The sequence below is a fragment of the Drosophila subpulchrella genome, chromosome 2L, assembly GCF_014743375.2.
Source record: "Drosophila subpulchrella strain 33 F10 #4 breed RU33 chromosome 2L, RU_Dsub_v1.1 Primary Assembly, whole genome shotgun sequence".
Lineage (NCBI taxonomy): Eukaryota > Metazoa > Arthropoda > Insecta > Diptera > Drosophilidae > Drosophila > Drosophila subpulchrella.
In genome coordinates this window covers 8,642,867-8,661,760 of record NC_050610.1, presented here as the reverse complement: position 1 = coordinate 8,661,760, position 18,894 = coordinate 8,642,867, and the positions used below count along the sequence as shown (strand labels likewise).

Sequence of the window (18,894 nt, the reverse complement as noted above, 5' to 3'; positions counted from 1 at the left end):
GCATGTCGCCTGCCGAGAAATGGAGCATTTTATGCTCCAATAAAAATAATTAAGTGGCGTAATTGATAATGACTTTTTTCCTTCGTTGTTTTTTGTTTGGTGTGCCTTTTATTTTTCATGTCATAATTTTGTGAATTTATGGCATCATTTTTGAAAGCGCTTTTGCTTTTTCCTTTATTATTTTTGTGCGGCGTCAGAAGCGTGACAATTTTATAATCGATTTTGATAAGAGCTAGGGAAGTGTATTTCGTGGGGAAAATAGATGCAAATGAGCGCTCTTAGCTCTCAGCTAATTACGGGTGTTTGTCTGTTCCATCGGATGAAAGTGATAGGAGCAATTTTCAAAAAGTCATCATAGATCAGTGTGATTTAAATTAATTCCTAAGTGACTAACTAATTTTGGTTCAATAGAAATATAGTTTGGAAATTGGAATGGAAATATTTTCAATAGGAACAATATTTTTAAGAAATAATCTTTAAAAATTAAAAAAAGGTATTGCGCATTGAAGATTTATTACACTCATGGATAATTATGTGAAATATTTTTATAGCAAAAACAGCGTTAACATTTTTTACAAACTTTTTATATAATGTAAAAACTTTAAAAGCCTTTTTAAAAGCTGGGCCTACTTCCTGAGTACTGTGCTAAGAAAAGCTTTAAAAACAATCTTTAAATGTGAGTACAAATTATAGATTGCTGCAACTGCAACTGGCCTGTCGGCTGTTGAGATATTTTGCAACGCACTGTCTGCCTTTAATTTATGTTGTGCTGGCCAGAAATCTTTATTTACGCTCTCAATATTGGCAACTTCAACAAGCTCGTAGATCACTTTAATAGCAGTTGGCCTGTGCACTCCGTCTCTTTCTGGGCACCGTTTGTCCGTCTCTTTCGCCGGTTCTTACTCAAAGTGCCCCCGTCTCTTTCTCGCTCTGTTTTAGCCATCAATGAAGGCCGCCTTTTTCACTTCGGTAGGCAATCGAGTGGGGGCGGTGGGCGGTGGGCGTGGCGAAAGTTCAACGGTTCGACGAAGTACTTTTATGTTCTCGTTGTCATTGCGCGTTGCACTCTCCGCTTGTCAATGGCAGAGCTTGAACAAGTTTTTTCCTCTGCCCAGCATTTTTTATCCATTATTCGATTTTTTGCGAACTTGACTTAGTCGGTGTGTGCACAACTGTACAACAAACAGGAATCATGTTGGGAATTGTTGATGCACTCGAGATACTCGAACTTGTGAAAAGGAAAAGTGTATCAGGATGGCAGCCGGGCGGAAATCCAACTAAATCAATGTTGAAGTCCCAATGAAGTCGAGCAGAAATGAGGTAAAAATTGCAATAGGTGTTGAAGTCGAGTTGAGGGTGAGTGGGAAATTGTAGATAGTCTGAAAGTTTTATAAAAAGTAGTGTACACATTTGTCAAAAGAAAGTCGTAATTATAAGTATCATAGAATTGAGAGCAGAGCTGTCGTTATGTGCAATTTAATTACAATTGGTATCTCAATTTTACTAAGACATAATTATCGAATTCAAATGAATTTTAATTGATTTCCTTTGACAGTCTTTCCCCTGACTAAATTGAAAAAGCATTTTTCCTTCCTCAATTTGTGTGTCTCACTAATCGAATCAATTTAAATTGTAATTAACAAACAATGCCGCTTTTAAACCAGGAGAAAGCCCAAAATCTTTGTTTTGCTTTGACAACCACCGCATAATTTATGGAATATTTCCAGTGGCTGACAATATATCTGGCTTCAATTCCCTTCAAAAATGAAAGGTCAAACGGAAAATGACTAATTAGCAATGCCCACTTTCGGTTTGGATGTGATCTATTTTAAAATTTATCGGACGAGTGAGTAACTTGTCCAGTGCCCACTCACTGTTTGATTTAATTTTCGTTTCCCCTCCTATTGATTGAAAATACTTGTGTTCAACTTGGATTTATGACAAGTGCTGCATGTGGCACTTGTATTTCTGTTTTTTGTTTATTTTCATTCCCCTTGTAAAGTCTTCAAGAGGAAATCCCCTTCAATGTCGTAAAATCTCCCAGTGTAACGAATATATAACACTCACAGGCAGTGGTCTTAAAGATCTGTTCAAGTTGTTGGGATTTTTAATGGCCTTCACTTGGTTTATAAAGTTAAATTTAAAAAATTTATACATGGTGATAAAACAAATATATCTTTATTTTACTTTGGAAGAATTACAGAGCTCCTCTCTTTAATCATATTCCCTTACCTTCTCCAAAAAGATCACATTAATGACAGTTGCACGCTATAAGCCCCGATCTTGTTCTTTTTCATTCCCTACCCTATTATTATCATATCAAAAGTCAATGATACTCCACTCGAAAGATGTTCATGTCCCACAGCTACTTAGACCCTGGAATTCATATTCATGGGAGCTGCTGACCTTTACATATCGACACTCATCTCATCACCATAAACCGAAGCACGAACTCTGAACTCTCGTTCGCTCCATTCCACTCCTTTGATCAATTACAGGGCTTGAGACCTGCAGTTGGCTCATGTCAAATGCATTTGTGCACTTAGAGAAATGTTTTTAAAAGGCTTATTATTATTAGACCGAAAATTAATATTTATATAAAGCATTGAATGTAATTAAAAGTATTATAAAAATCAATATAGTAATTTTCGAAGGCATAAATTCTTTTAATTTTCTTTAATGATTTTGTCTAAAATTACTTAACAACAAAAACTAAATATTCATAATTTAAAGCAAAGTTAAGTAATTTTAAAATTAAGTTTAATAATATTAAAAACCCAAAATATGATTGAATTATAGTAATTTTAAAAAGAATTAAAACACTTTTGTGAACAACCACATTCAAGAAACATGTAAAGTCTGCCCTTAAGGAGTTTGGCTTCTCTAAATGAAATTGTAAAGTTGTTTAAATTAATAGGTAAATTATATGATTTCCTTTTTTTTTGAGTGTGAAACAAGTGGCGCCTTGAAAACAGAAAGGGAATTCTAGAAAGGGGGACAGAGGCGGTGGGGACATCCATTACAGACACGCAATGGGGAAAAGCGGGAAAACTCTTTGCCAGAGCTGAAAAAAGGGAGGAGAGGTACGAGCGCCGTCTATAATTTGTTTGAAGACACTGTGTGTGACACACTTAAAAGCTGTCAGCATTTGATGGCTCACGCTGGCCACTCGTAGCCACTCCCATTCCCATTTCCATTCCCCCTCGAATTTCCCCCTTATTCGAGCCCAATTAAGCAATTTGTGGTCGACCATCACATGAAACACGCACGCTGACCATTGGCATTCAAAAGACAGAAACCTCTAATCTTGGCCAGCTTTTTATATGCCTTTAATGGCCAGGAAAAATTATATTCCAATTTTACTAGCGATAATAAAAACAATTTTCACTTTGGGTCACAACACTAGTTGACATTTTCTATTACTTGACATTTTTTTATGGGATCGTTTGACTTCTGTGGCTAAGCATGAAAGTGAGGGTTTTTATGACCGTTTATTAGATAAGTAATAGTTGTGGATAAAATGCTGTTTTTATGGAGCTTATAATGGAGTGGGAAAATGGGTCAAAGATCTCTAAAGATATGAAATTTGATAGAGCTGTAAACCGATTTTTGGTTGGAAAAATAATTGATAGAAGAGGATTAATAAAATGGGCTGGCCTTTTAGAGAGAAAGTTATTGGTAAGTAAATTATTATAGATTTATGGGTAAACAAAATAGGTTTTAATGGTTAAAGTTTATTCTTTAGTCAGATTAAGATCAGGAAAATCAACTAAACAATTTTGAAGAAAACTCCGTTTCTAAAATATTATTTATTACTTTATCTACTTCTTTTGTTTGTATATTTCTCATGCTTCTAATCCATTGAATTTGCACCCCATACATTCCAAACTTTACGAGATTTCCCTGACATTTATGGGTTACTTAACCCCCTCAACGAAATCCACTCAGCCACTTTGGCAATTCGAGTTGAAAACTCAGACTTGAACTCAACCTGCTAGTGGCACTCTGAAGTCTGTTTGGAATTTATGGTTGGTTCTACTTAGCAAAAGTCAGAAACGAAGCTGTCATAAATTTGGCCAAAATATGACCCACAATTTGCTGCGGGGTGGATGATAATTTATTAGGGGGGTCGAGGGGCGGCTTCTCTAGATGATTTAATTAAGCTGAGAATTAAAAACACGACCTAGGCGCCAAGAGCAAAAGTAAAGAAAAATGTATAAGGCAAAAATAACAAGTTTATCTGACAGATACAAGACAAGAAGTCAACATGTGGTGGAGGGTTCAGAGCAGGCCACCCATCAACGGGCTGTCAGTTAGTCATCTTCTGGATCATCATCATCATCACTATCTGGGTCTGTTTCGCTTTTTGCACCAGACATAAATTCAGTTAGCTGCACTGCATACGAAAGTATCTTGCAGATAGTATCTTTCTTAGTTGATTCGTTAGAAGGCAACATTGTGCGGTTGACTAAACGCCCGACAGCCGGATTGACCGTCTGATGGAACGACTGACTGTTGGAATGCCTGGCTGAATGACTCGATGCGTGTGCACTTGGCAATTGCCTCTGTAGGGGCCCTCGCTCCCCATTCCCATTCATCCGACCATCCCAGTATCTGTATATCTCTCGGATGCAATCTGTGAATCGCCATTGGCAACTCAAACATTGTCTCCCACTCTCTCCCTTTCTCTTTCGACCGCCCGCATATTCAATCAGTTTATGTCAGTCGAAAGATTTGACGAGGGCTTCGATTTTCATTTTTCGTTCATGTCGCTCTTCGGTAGTCAATTCAATTTTCCCAGAAATTTAATAACCAAATCCAATGGCATTAAGAAAAGGGCAACTTGTCACCGCACAGTTTGGTTTAGTCAGGGCAGGAGGTCGGGGAAAACTGACCTCAGTATGTGAACTCTACGAATTCCTGGAAATTATCGGAGTACCAAACAATACTGTATATTAATCACATTTAATTAAATCAAAACTAAGCCTAAGAGGTACATCTTAAGCGGATGCATATCGTAAGTTTGTTTAAGAAAAAGAGTGAACAAAACAATATTAAAATAATACGAAAAATGGTCTTCCTTGGAAAGTATCCCTTCTAATTGACCAAGTTTTATTTTTTTAACAATTATATTTTTATTTTTTTGTAGACATTAAGTTTATTTTTTTTTTGAAATTTTAGCTCTATAAAATCCTTTACAAATAAACCCCAATAGGATAAATTATTTTAAATGTTTGAGTGCTATTTCAGCCTCTGTTTAGTTCTTTGCAAACTTTGTCCTATTCCCTTTCAATTTTTTGTCCCATAATCGAAAACTTTTTCGCCCAATCTCATTAATAATAATACTTTCCAACTCGCTGCTTTTATCCAACTTACATGAAGGTTGACCCAGGAACTGCTTTGAATTTTTCCCTGGAAATTGTCCCTTTAAGCAAAAGAATTGGAGAACCCTGGGCGATGAATGATGTCTCGATTCTCGATTGGCTTCATTTGGTTGCTCAACGTGCGCATTGTTGGGCTTCATTAACTTTTGCTTGGCGATTGAGACATTTGCACTCAATTGGAACGTTCGAAGAGCAATCGCCAGCTAGGCATATTTACTGACTTGCCAAAAGATTTTTCTAACATTTTCTGGGAGAAGTTTGGTTTCTCCGACCTTTTTGTGCTCCTCCTTTTTGTTGGTGGATGGGGAAAATCTTTGATTCTGGTTTCGGTTTCATCGATTACTTGTTTAGATTTCTCGCTTTAGCTTTGTTTATAAAATCTGGGGAAGTAAAATTGCTTTTTCACCCCAAGTGTTTATTGCAAGTAAAAAGTGCCACTTGCACTTGGAAACAACTGCTGCTGGAAAGTAAATGCATCGGGAAATAAAAGAGGGGGAAGTGGATCTTGGGGCGTTGAACTCGTCCAATGGAATGTATTTGTTTCAAGGTGGAAATCACAGGCTAGGATAAACAAAAGAAAAATAACACTCATCACAGATACAATATCAATATTCCTTTACGTACAAACAAATACTATTTTTAGTACGGCGAAAATCTGATAAAATCATGAACCGATCAATATCAATAACAATTCATTAATTTATCATTATTAAATTAAAAATGATATATGCATTGACAAGTTTATAAAGGCAGCAGTGGGATAATTATTAAATGGATTAAGCAATACAGATGTTTATGTGATTTATTAATTGAATTTACTTTCTTACTGCACAATTGATTTATTGAAAAAATGTTAATCAAAGTGCAAATAAAATCCCATAACATTTAAAACCTACATATAAATTATATTTAATTATATATTTAAAAACAAAGAATGATTTAACAATAAATTATGAATAATATTTTTAAGCTATAAATACTTAGTGGTTAAAATTTACAATACCCATTTCTTAATTTATTTCTCTCGATTTCTAAACTCTACACAAAAGGCCACCCAAATTAATCTTCTTCATTTTTGAATACCATTATCTGATGTCACCGCTTTTGAGGTCGAACAATGACAGTATTTAAACAAAAAATTGTACAATTATTTCCACCCCATCCTTTGCTGTTGAACAACATTTTGATGATGTTTTAGATGTGTAAACACAAATCAATTGGTGCGGGGACCATAACAAATTTGTGTGTGTTTGTTGCCAAAGAGAGCCAAGAAAGGCCTAAAAAGCGAGTTGCAAACGTCGGGACCACACAACAGTTTGAGGCGACTCCAACTTGATTAATGGCCCAATCCAGGAAAAGAGGGTAAAGAAAAGTGGGTATTATATGCTTTGGGGGAAAATTGAAAAGCCAATCGCATTGAGGGAATTTTTCGGGGCTCGTATTGATATTGCCGGCAAAACAAAGCAGCTCCAAACAAATGATGTGTCAGTGGTGCCGCTCAAATTCGACAAGGCAATCAAAATGAAGTTACCTCCAATTCGGAGGAGTCATCAATCACCAAGAGTCCAACAAAAAAGAAGACGGGACACCCAGTAATTGGAGTAGAAGAAAGCAGTGTAAAAAAAAAACGAGAACAACGGAAAACGATTTAAAATAAATTAATAGTGGTGAGAACTTAAAGGGGGTATTGCGATGGGGTTGTGGCAGTTCCAATGTTTAATTAGTTTGCAGAACAAAAGCCAGGGGCGGGGTGATATATAACTCCGCCTGGGTGTTGTTGTCTTGGCAAAGTGTCTGAAAGTTCAGTTTAATTAAAGCCACAAGCCAACAGATACAATGTGTACAAGCCAGAGCAGAAAGTGATAAGGCAGCTGAGAGGTACAGCAAGCACTCGCTAAATGCATTTTTAATATGAATTTGTTTTGTGTAAATATGAATTTTTTATTTAGATAACAAAATAAATAAGACGATAAATATTACTATTTTTGATATTTTCTCTGCTAATAGTACAAGACTTTCTGTGAGTTCTGTGTACTATACTTTAAAATTTCAATTTGTACTATCCAAATATCCAAGGATGCACTTCGGCTTATATTAAACCCCAAAGCCTTTGCATTCTGACCAAAAGCAGTGCAAACATTTTGGCCATCGTTGGCCTCTGCACGTTGATATAAAATGAAGAAAAATGAATGGAGAAATGCAAAGTGGGTGGAGCGGGGCAGACTCCTTTAGGCCAGACCGTTTGAAGCCCTTCCACAATAAAAACAAGCAACTCAACTGCACAGGACTTCCCCTTCTCAACTGGCAAATAATTAAAATTGTAAGCAAAACCTAAAAAATACACAAAAGCCTGCCAGAAAATAAACCAACAGAATATGGCATGAAAATTGTGTGGAAAACATAAACACAAATTAAATGCAAAGCGAGCGCAATGGGCGAAATGGTAAAAATAAAAAACGAGGACAGCAAATAAAATAGCGAAAAAAAAACAAAAATTTAATTCTGCTCATGCCAAGCACGAAATAAGAAAAATGGAAAATCAAAAAAGAAAAGCGGAGTCGGAGGGCCTTTGGTGTGTTCTTAAGGCCGCGGGCCAATTTTTGTGGGAAAACCAGGGGGCGGACGGTGGGCGTGGTCGTCGCACAAATTTTTAGTTAATTAAAACTAAAAGTGAAAATGCGCAAATTGCGGGTAATAAAAGCGCTTAAAGCGACACAAGGGACACCAGAGGGCAAAAGGGAAAATGGGTGGGGGCGAAAAGAAGCGGGCAGTGATGACAAAGTGCAAATAATGATATACAACCGAAAGAAAAAAGAAAAGTATTAAAACCACTGAAAATGTGTAACAGAATAAATAAAAACCCTGCTACAATATACATTTTTTTAATACTTAAAATTAATTTTGAAACCACACCGTTTTATGACTAAGCTGTGAATTAAATCTTAACTAAGCAGGTGGCAACAGCTACTTATAATTTCTAAGATATCAGCAGAAACTTTCAGTGCAAAAAGAGAACCTCCATCTAGTGAAATAAATAGGAAAATATGCAGGCTTCTGTCTACAGAAAAAAAGCTTACAAAAACTGGAGAAAAGAACGAGACCGAAAAACAAATGCAATTTACAATGCTAACACAAAAATTGGGTGAAGAACTGTGGAAAAAAAATTAAGAAAAAAGCGGCTACGAAATAAGAAGAAATATTTTGTGGACTGAAAAACGGAATGCATAAATGAGGAAGCTAAAGGAGCTGCAGAGGAAAACCTGTGGGAAAACTAAAAAAAGCTGGGAAAATGCGTATATAGGGGATGGGGGCTTTTCGCTTTGTTTAGTCGCTGAAAAGCTGGACAGCTGGGCACAATACAATGGTGGGGAAAAGGCGGAAAAACAGGGAAAATGTGCGAAATGAGGCGCCACAAAAAACAAGCCGACTATTTAACAAAAGGCAGAATGCAGGCATAAAACGGATGAATCCCCACAAGAAGGGGGTTCTTTCTGTTGTATTTAAGGTGACAAAGAATTAGCAGGACTACAATAGAATGCCTTCTTTCAAAAAGAAGGGATTGGGGATACTACAACTTTTTCAGTTAAAAGATGATAGAAGATACGTTCTTAAATGGGGGCTAACTGTGTGTAGAAAATTTTAATTTTTCAAAATACCACTTTAAAAAAATGAATTTAATTCTTTACATAAAAAATATAACAACATATTTTACATATTGCTAACAGTATTTTTTAATTCTTAAATTCATTTCCCAACTAACAAAAAAATATTTAAACAAATCATTGTATATATCTGTTTCCCAAAAATGTGGTTACATATTTAAAATATTGTTCTTTAACAATCTGTAACCACAACCTAATATATTTTAATGCGTATACCACGACTTTCTGGAAATCTATTTAAGGCCCCTTATGTAGTTGAGCATATCTGCACAATTTGTTGAAAAAACTCAAGTATATTTTACATTTAAATACTTTTGGACATTGCATTTCGCTCTCTTTCTCTTACATATCTTTTCCCGGGGGAAAAAATCTTGATACAGGAGTGGAGCCATGCAAAATTTCCATTTATTTCGTTTCCAACGCTTTTCGCTGACCAGCTGAATAAAAATGTGAAAAGCGTGCAGTGCTAACAAAATGCAGATTAAGTCAACAAATTTGGTGTTGAAAGAATTGGGTGGACGTTGAAGGGGATTTTAGGGGTTGGATTTTCTTTGGTTTTAAGCACAATGGATAGAATCTCCAAGATAGAAACCACTGCTGCCGGAGAAGAGAGGTTACAGAAAGTATTTTTTAAATTGGGTGGAACTCTTTTGGTCGCTTTCCATTTTCCATTCCTTCTTCTTTTTCATTTCATTGCTTTTTTCTCTCTCTTGCATGACAATTAGGTGCAAATGAGTTAAAACGCATGGCGCAAGGGAGTCTATGAAATCCCATCTACTCCAACCAAAAAACTGATTCAAACTCCCTTTTTCATTTCCAACACCACTCACTCTCTGAAAATGTTCTAGCTTTCCTAAAAAAAAAGAGCAGATTTTCCTTGCTTTTCCATGTTTATTTCAATTGCACTTGTCGGCCCGAAAAAGTGTTGCTCTAAAGAGGGGTGGCCACAAAATAAATTTCCTAAAAATAAAATATTACCATGGTAGTGGAAATTATGAAAAATGCCAAGTAAAGTGGCTGAGCCAGAAAAAGAAAATCATCATTAAAAATTAGCCGCACTAATTTGTGTGAAAATTGGGTCACTAAGTGCGGGAAAAGGGGGCGTTGGCGGGGCCTCCATTTGCCAAAGAGGGGCGTGGCAAAGGGGGGCGGCCAAGTCAATAAAGCCACAAACGTTTAATTGTTTTAATGCTTTGAATTAATTGAATGTGCAAGAGCCAGTGCCTCCAATTTGCCCCACAGAAGCTGCAGCTGCGTTTGTTTACGCCCGCCAAAATGTTTGAAGTGGCTCCCGAGGAAAATCCGGCCGTGGGAGGGAAAATCCGGGGGGAGGGCCGTGGGTGGTGGGATGGGTGCCGCCAGTGAAGCAGAACGAATTCGAGCTAATAGACTGATTGCAAAAGTTGCAGCAACCACACAGGAAAAGCGAGGGGCATACGGAAAAGTGCCAGGGAAATGGGGAGTATGTTGGAGAAGTGAAAGTGTTGGGAATCGATTTGAAAAGCAAATAAAACTGACTGCTGGATGTTAAAGCCAAAGGCGCCAAATAAAAGTGGGTGGGAATACTGAAGAAAATTGGGAAAATGCATTGAAGAGGGAGTGAAGTAGGGAAGAGTAAATTTAAGCACTCTGGAGGGGCAAAGAAATTGGGAAGTCCATGATAAAAGAAATCCCACACTCGCTTTTATAATTAGATGCAATAATTGTTTATGCCCTAAATGTGAGTTAGCACATCATTAAATCAGCAGAGGAAATACAGTAAAAGGGAATTTAATATGTTAGCCCTAAGCGAACCATAATTCAACAATAATTTGTCCATAATTTTGTTTCTAAACGAAAATACCAAATTATGGAAATGCATTTGATACATTTGTTGTTCATGCAGATAATGGATTAGTCATGAATTACAGTTCAGATTAGAAAATTTATTTGGGTGAAATTTATGTACACATAAATGGTACTTTATTGGGAAAAATATTCTGTAAACCAGATTTACAGATTTCTGATTTATTTTCAAATATGTTGCACACAGTTTTTATTTATTTATTTACATAAATGATATAGTGATACGCTTTTGGCTAGTAATGCTTAAAATATGCATTATGGATATGTGCTATTCTGATCGAAATTATGGTTCTTAAAATTAAAAATATATTTGTTAGATAACAAATATTCTAGAATCTTCTAGAATATCACAGATACCCACAAGTTCACCGCCCCGATTCATAGAAACCATTACCAAATGAACAATTTCAACTCAATGATCTTTTCGACAGTCATTGTTTTTACTCGATTTCTAACTGGTGAAGTATTCCAGGGAAATTCAAAGGAATGCGGGGAAGATGATTCCCAGATGATCATGGGCATTTAGCAATTAATACGCATTTAATTGATAAACACTTTGCATTGCCGCAACATTCGATCGCATAAATCTCAATTGAATCTGAACAATTACCCAGAGCAATTAATAATCACAAAAAAGCGCCTAATCGGCTCGAAGCGATCAGAAAGGAACGTGCCAAGCAGTCACAATTAAAACAAATTAATTTGTATGCCAAGTGGCAAATTCTGCGGGTACTGAGACAAAAAAGAAATGAAATGAGGGTGAGGAATCCGAATCGAGGTTCTCTAATTGAAATGAAAAGTGCAAATTGCTTGGCAAGTTCTAAACTAACAAAAATGTACAATCGAACATAAAAAAGTCTGGGACAAGTTGAATAATGTCAACCTGTCTCGAGCTGTCAGCAAAGCGATTTATTGCATTTAGCAGTAATCAAATTATACAAATATTGTTGTTATACATGCATGGAAAATTCAATCAGATGAATAAACCAATGGTTTTCCACTGTCCAATTAAAGTATACGTAGTATAGTTGATTGATCTCAAATGTTGACTTTGCATATTATCTTAACAGGAATGCTTGTTGCTATTAATTAGCTTTTATTTCTTATAAATAAGTCAACTATTGAATTAAATCCTGTTTAATATGATGCCAACTTAAAACGTACATATGAGTGTAAGAACTGAGAGTGGGATTTTGGTTACTGAAACCGCAAAAAGTTTCCTGAATCTTAAAAATACTAATCTCACCACGATTCCCCAGAATCCGTCTTTCGGTGCCCAAATAACTTCCTGCTTTGTGCCCAACCCATTAAATAGAATCCCCTCGGATTTACTCACATCATTATCCTCAGATTTGGCGTCATTGGGTTTCGTTGTTGTCGTTGTCGTTGTCAGCAGTTGTCGCTGCTGTTGTCGCTCCGCCAGCAACTGCAATTGATGTTGCTCCTTCAGCCGCCGATGTGCAATTTCGATTTGCTGCCATTGCCGCGGGGAGAAGGTGCCCCTTCCCATTCCCATTCTCGTAACCCCATCTTCATCGGTTTGGATGGTGTGCAACTCGAGATCTTCGTTATCGTATTCGTTGTAGAAGAGTCTTCGCATGGAGTCCAAAATCTTGGCCTTGTCATCGGCAAAACTTTGTGCTTGTCTAATGGGCTTCTTGGCCAGTTCCCTTGGCTGAGATTTATGCTGATGATGACGCACTGGCCGGCTTTGTGGTTGCTGTTGTTGCTGCTCCTGCTCCTGCTGCTGCTGCTGCAGATGTTGCTGCAGTTGCAGTTGCAATTGCTGCTCCCACGCCATCTGATGTTGCTGCTGCCGCAGATGATGTTGCTCGTGTCTCAGCCGCAGTTCCTCCTGCGGATTCTTGCGCGTTCTGGCTGAACTTTTATCACGTTCTCGTCTGAAGTCATCAGACAACACCTTCTGCCAGCCGTTGTTCTGAACATTAGCCTGGGCCTCCAGCCGCAGAAAGTTTAGGAAAATCAAGGCAAGCTGCAGGGTGTTTAACTGCATTTTCGCTCAGCACTTTTCTCTGGGTTTTTTAATTAATTGCCTCACACTTTTTTCCCTTTTCCAATTGTTTTCTATACTCCACTTCACAAACTTTGAACCAGTACCAGTTTTTTTCTTTCTTTAAATTAATTGCGACTGCTTTAATTAATTACGGGTTTCCAAATTAATTGTTTACATTTTTCTGTAATTTTTTTGTGTTTGCTTGACCGATTCTTTTGAAAAATGTTGAAATACTTCCACAGAATCTCGGAGATTTTCGTGGCTTGTTTAAAACATTTGGCGCTTGTTGTTAATGTGACAAGCGTGGCATAAATCATAAGCTAACCGAAAAGTGTGTCACGCATTATTTGTGAATGAAAAAAGCCGCTTTGTGAATCATTTGGCTTTAACTGGAGGCCAAGAGAATACTAATACTGGCACACAGACGCGGAGGAAATCGGCTAGACAAACAATTGATTGCCAAATGCCAAGTATTTTTTTTATTTAGTTTTTTGGAGCAAGTTCAAGATGTGTTGTCGGGGGGAAAATTCAAAAACACGCGTGCTTGCCTGTTGGCCATTTCACCATCCACAAAGATACTCAGATGCTCGGATACTCGACTACTCGGATACAAGTGCGCAACAGACACAGATACACACAGCCACGCGAACGACACTTGAGATAGCGAACGAACCGACGACCAGAGTGATAGACCGTTGAATGCTGAAAATTTTCGAAAAACGAGAAAATGCCCGCAACATTTGTTGCGCCGGCCGTTACACTGGCAACATTTCCCCTTATTTCTGTGGATGGTAAACAGAAAACAGCTGACCGGCTGCCAGAAACATAAACAAAGAGCTTGGAAGCCCCAAAGAGAGAGAGAGCATTGCGGGTGCGCACATGTGGGTGCAGCGGCAACATGTTGCAGGTTGCTGCATCTGCATCTGCAACATGCTGGCACAGTGGGCATTAAAATTGCACTTTTTGATTGTTTGTTCAACTCATTTTATTGCAACAAACTAGTTCTCTTGAAAGAGATTATCATTTTCGATCAGCGGGAAATAATGCTTCTTTGAGAAGTCTTTGATGTACTTAGGATAGTGAAATCCACAGCTAAGTAGGTGCAACCAATAAAGTGCAATCAACTCAACTTGAAGTACAAAAAAACTAAATCAATTATTTATAAGTGCCAGACCTGCAATGGAATTATGAAAATATAAATGTTCTTGTATTTGAACTTTTTTCTTGGAATAGGATTTTTATTATATTAAAAATTAAGTTCGAGATTCAGAATATTGTATTTGAAAAAAATTTAAAGTACTAAAACTAAAAAAGAAATAAAACTGGATAATGAAACGATCCATGCAATACCATTAAGTTAATAAGAAATGTCTTTTGATTTAAATTTATTTTTTTCAAAATATCGTTTTTCTTTTGTATGTTGAATTAAAGTACAAAGAATCCCCAGCGAAAATTTGGTTAAAATACGCTTTCTTAAGGACACACAAACTCCCTCAATTCCCTGAGATATTTCATGTGCTTAGCACGCACCGTAATTCACAGGAATTAGCTCAGACATGCCATTGTCACCCAGGGTGATGGCTCTTCTTAGGGTCCTTGGAACACCCTGGGGACTTGGATCTGGGCACTTGGCACCTTGGCTCTCTGGGATTTTGGCACCTGCCGCTTTGGCAGATGCCCGGGATTAGGTCTCGGTCACGTTGATGGTGACCCACCCATTGTGCGATGCACTTTTCGCAGTGGTTGTTGTCAGCAAGTGGGCCTGCTGGATGATTGATGGTCTCCGCAAGGGCATTCCAGCTGGCGAGCTGCGGGCACGCATTATAATCCCCAGAATCCACCTGTCCAACTGCCCACCCCCCTGGAATATCATGATGATGACCATGGGGTCGTGGCAGAGGTGTTGCCCACTTGCACTTAATTGCATGTTTGGTCAGGCGAATCAACGCCCAGGACAGAAAACCGCCAAAGCCGAAGCCGAAAAACGCCCCTGGAATGCGCAGCCCACTATTGCCTCTTCAGATAACTTTCCGCTCATCTGCACTGGGGAAAATGATTTTTCAGCATATTCCATATAAGGTGTCTCGAAATAAAGATATATTTTGTAGCTCATAGTAGTTTTTTAAATATCTAAGTTTTTTAGAAATTAAACATATTTATTATAATCATTTTTTAATTTGAAAATCATTTCTAGAACTGCGAATTGTTTTTAATGGAAAAGAAAAATATTTATAGTACCTAAGCGGTTTTTTTTTAAATTGTACAGATCTATAAATAATAAAAAACCATAGTCGATGGCCGGTCACCTAGCCCTATAATGTCTTTTATTAATTTGCAATTTAAAAACAATTCTAACATCAATAAAAAGAATAAAAAAATTGTGAAACTGCTTCTTACAAGTAAGTATAGTTTCCTAAGGTCGCAAAATATGTACTTTTATATCTTTTTGAAGTGATTCTATTGAATATCTTTATTCCTTATTGTTTAGCCAATTTCCGAAATGTTTTTCGCCGAGTGCAATTTCTCTGAAAGGGGGAACCCCACTGAGTGGCGATGGCGGCCGGCGTGGAAATTTATGTGGCCAGTTGGCCACGGCTAGAAGAGCTTTGTGGGCGAGGGGAAGCGTATCGGGGGACTGGATGATGGCAATACCATCCGTGTTATTGCTCCGCTCCTGCTGTTGCTGCATAATTGATAAATGTTTACAAATTATTATGTTGCACATACAGCAGTGGTGCTAGCGGCAGCAACAAAAACACCATGGAGCCCACCCAGGCGAGGATGCCCCACCCAATCCCCTTTTACACAGCGAACCTCGTGTGGTGATTTTGTTGTGCTCCGGGAGTTGGTGAAAGCAGGGTACAATTTTTTTCTCGTTATTACATTTTAGTACCCTAAACAAGGATTTCTAGGAAGCCTAGAAATTTCAAACCTTACTGCATAATTAAAATTGATTAAATATTCTTGTAAGCTTAACCATTCTTAATTTATTTTTTACAATCATTTATTCCTAACAACTTAAAAAATTAGTTATGGATTATAAATATTATAATTGTTTTAAAACAATGTAAAATATTTGTCAGCACCCACTATTATAACTATTTATTTATTTTAATAAGTTTTTAATTTTTCTTAAAGATGATTTTTAAGAGTATTTCCCGCTTCGATGCTTGTGTCCGACTTTCTCCATAAACGTTCCTTGCCTTTTATTTTTGCTCCGGCCGTGTTGCCGTTTTTCTCACGATGAGGCGCCAACTGCATTTTCATTTAATGTTTTCTGTAGCCGCTAATTAAAATGAATCCACGTAGACAGGCCGGCAGAAAGGGAAAACCCACAGGTAAAATGGGAGTCGGTTCCATTAGCTGCGGCTCCCTTTGTGTAATGGATCGGGGAGCTATATTTATGGCCAAATGAAATCGCTGGCAGAATCATTTTCCATCGAAGGATGGCTTTTCCACATTGCCCTTGGCATTAGCTTTTGTTTTACTTTGCTACACTTTTTTCTCCCTTTTTTATTCCAATTCACATTTACCGCATTCAATTTGCCTAAGTTGCCATTCGGATTTCGCGGGGAATTGCAGGGGCAGCAGCTGCCAAAAGAAATGAAATCGAATTCAATACAAAATGTAAATGAGGCAGATGGAATCGCAAACGAGGAGTGGCATGATAAATAGGACGCCACCGAAATCATAAAAACCAAATTTGAAATTGATAGGGAAAAAGGAATCCATAAGGGAGGAGGGATAACTCAATTTGAAATCGAAACCACATCGAGAACAAAGTCATCCCCTAATTGAGATGGACTCCTCTGGATACATATGGGATGGTATACTCATACCAGCTATCTGACAGCCACTTCCTGGTAATTATTGAAAATAGTTTGCCGACCAACAATGCTGATCTATGACACTTTCCTAGCGTTTTTCCGAGGGGGGAACTTTTCATAGCCCTAAACCGCTTAGCCTGAAAATGACGAGGGGAAGAGCAAATTGACTCAAGATAAAACTGCCAGGGCCCAAGGCCAAAAACCCAAACCAAAACCAAAAAAAAAGGGTATCTAACCCCAGTTAAAGAGCAACGCAATTTCCTGTTTGCCCCCCGGGGTCAAAGACAGAGATAGCAACAGAGTGAGACAGATTGCTAGACAGAGAAAGGGAGGGGCGACATCTACATCCAGCCAGCATTCAAATATTTGTCATCATCAAATGACATCTGTTTGTCGTTGGCTTTTGTTTTGAAGGCCATCCAAAAGTTCCGTGTAGTCAAAGGTCAGTGCCTGACATATGGGGACAGTGCGTTTCAACAGTGTAGGGGTGGCTGAGCATAAAAGATAGAGTACAAACAAATATTAAGCTAGTTTCAGTAAAATGAAGTTAAGCCCAAGAATCTCGCATTACACATTTTATTATCTCTAGAATATTTATATTTTTGATATTTTTCAAGAACTATGGCATTAAATACCAACCAATTTATTTATTTTATATTAAAATATTTTCGGAGATAATATTTTTAAGACCTTTTTTTCCTTTGTCATTGAACATTTTCTATGACATGCAACATTTAGTAGATATTGCCTCACATAGATCATTCATGCATTAACAAAAAAGTCAATTGATTGCCAGCGCAACGAAGAATTTGCATAAATCTCACGGTTGAGCTGCCACGCCCCTTTTTCCATTCTAGGACTAGGAGTTAGAAAGGTGAAAGGTGTGCGGAGATAAAATGGAGATGGGGTGATGTAGATTCAAAAGTGGGTATTTTTAACGAGTTGCCAAGTTCCCAAGAAGCTGCATCGAATTTTCAATGGATAATGCAGCAGCGGAAAATGTAAATAGCTAACAAGAAAATACAATAAAAGCAAAACCGAGCTGAAAATGCAGCAGCAATTTAAGATTTCCCGATACCCAAAAAAATACCAGAAGACCCAATGACATAGTTTGCATACTCCAAGAAGCAGGAAGCGTTTAAGGGGAAAACCGATGAAACAGGGGGAAATCCCAGAGGGGGGAGGCTATTAAAGCGGCATTTGCAGCGTGTTGAAAGGCGTTGAAGCTGCAAGTAGCCGAGGAGATTTTCCAGTGGGTGGGGTGGGGAAAGCAAGTCGTTGGGGAGCAGGTTGCGTGTGGAGCACAGAAATAGAAATGCATCTATCTTTAGGAAAACAGAGAAGGAGAAAGGAAGCTGTTGGAAAAACAGTGAGGGGTTCATTTTATGTTGTATACCGGGTAATAGAACTGGAAGAAGTCGAAGTAATGCCCCTCCTTTTTTTATAGCTCTGACATAAGAAGTTAGCAATTGCCATTGATGAAGCGAAATGAGATAACTCCTTAATGATTTTTGGAAAAGCTGGGATTACTCCATCAGCCATAAAAAGGCTTCCTATAGAATGCTGTGAATTTTTAGCTTTTTCTTTGGAATTTGAGGTGTGTTAAGGCTGAAATTCATTTCAAAATGCAATTATTTTTTAAATGCAAAGACAGTACTATTTATAGACATTAAATAACTTGGCGAAGAAAATGATCCAGTATCCCTCTAGTATTTGCGAAAATTATTATTGTTCTCCAGGTACCTTAATTTGGAATTAAATATTATAAATTCCTATAAACTCAGTCAAATATTCATAATAGACTTTGGCAACATCAATTTGAAGGCTTATGCAACTGAGCTGCCAGCTTTATGAGGGAAGTCAAAATCCAATTTTGTATTAAGTCATTAAATAGCTCGCTTCCATTGAAATCAAACACCAGAAATAATGCGTTTTCCCAAGCTTCCACCAGCCGGAGATGCCATCTTCGGAATTTCACTGCCCCTTTGCACCAACAGAAGCCAATAATGCTGTGGATCCGACTATCTCCTTCTGCCATAAACATTATAATCTGCTGGCCCGTTGCAATGCGTTTGTGTTGCGAGTCCTTTGTGCGCTTACGTGTGTATTGTCCATAAACAATTTGAGCCAATTCCAGTTAATGGCTGGTCCTAACGATGCCA

The 18,894-nt window shown here is 37.7% G+C and overlaps 1 protein-coding gene across 4 annotated transcripts in view; it reads right to left on the bottom strand.

Moving 5' to 3' along the window:
- The window catches only part of LOC119547261 (probable serine/threonine-protein kinase DDB_G0280133), a 68,325-nt gene that overhangs the window by 25,262 nt on the left and 24,169 nt on the right, over positions 1-18,894 (bottom strand). For 2 of the 4 annotated variants that reach the window (XM_037854042.1, XM_037854043.1), the window contains exon 1: positions 12,228-13,586. The exons of the other annotated variants lie outside the window; for them this stretch is intronic. In XM_037854042.1, coding sequence (XP_037709970.1) covers positions 12,228-12,905 — 678 coding nt within the window. In that variant the 5' untranslated portion in view covers positions 12,906-13,586. Of the gene's footprint in view, positions 1-12,227; positions 13,587-18,894 lie in introns of those variants that run through there. 4 annotated transcript variants of the gene reach the window in all.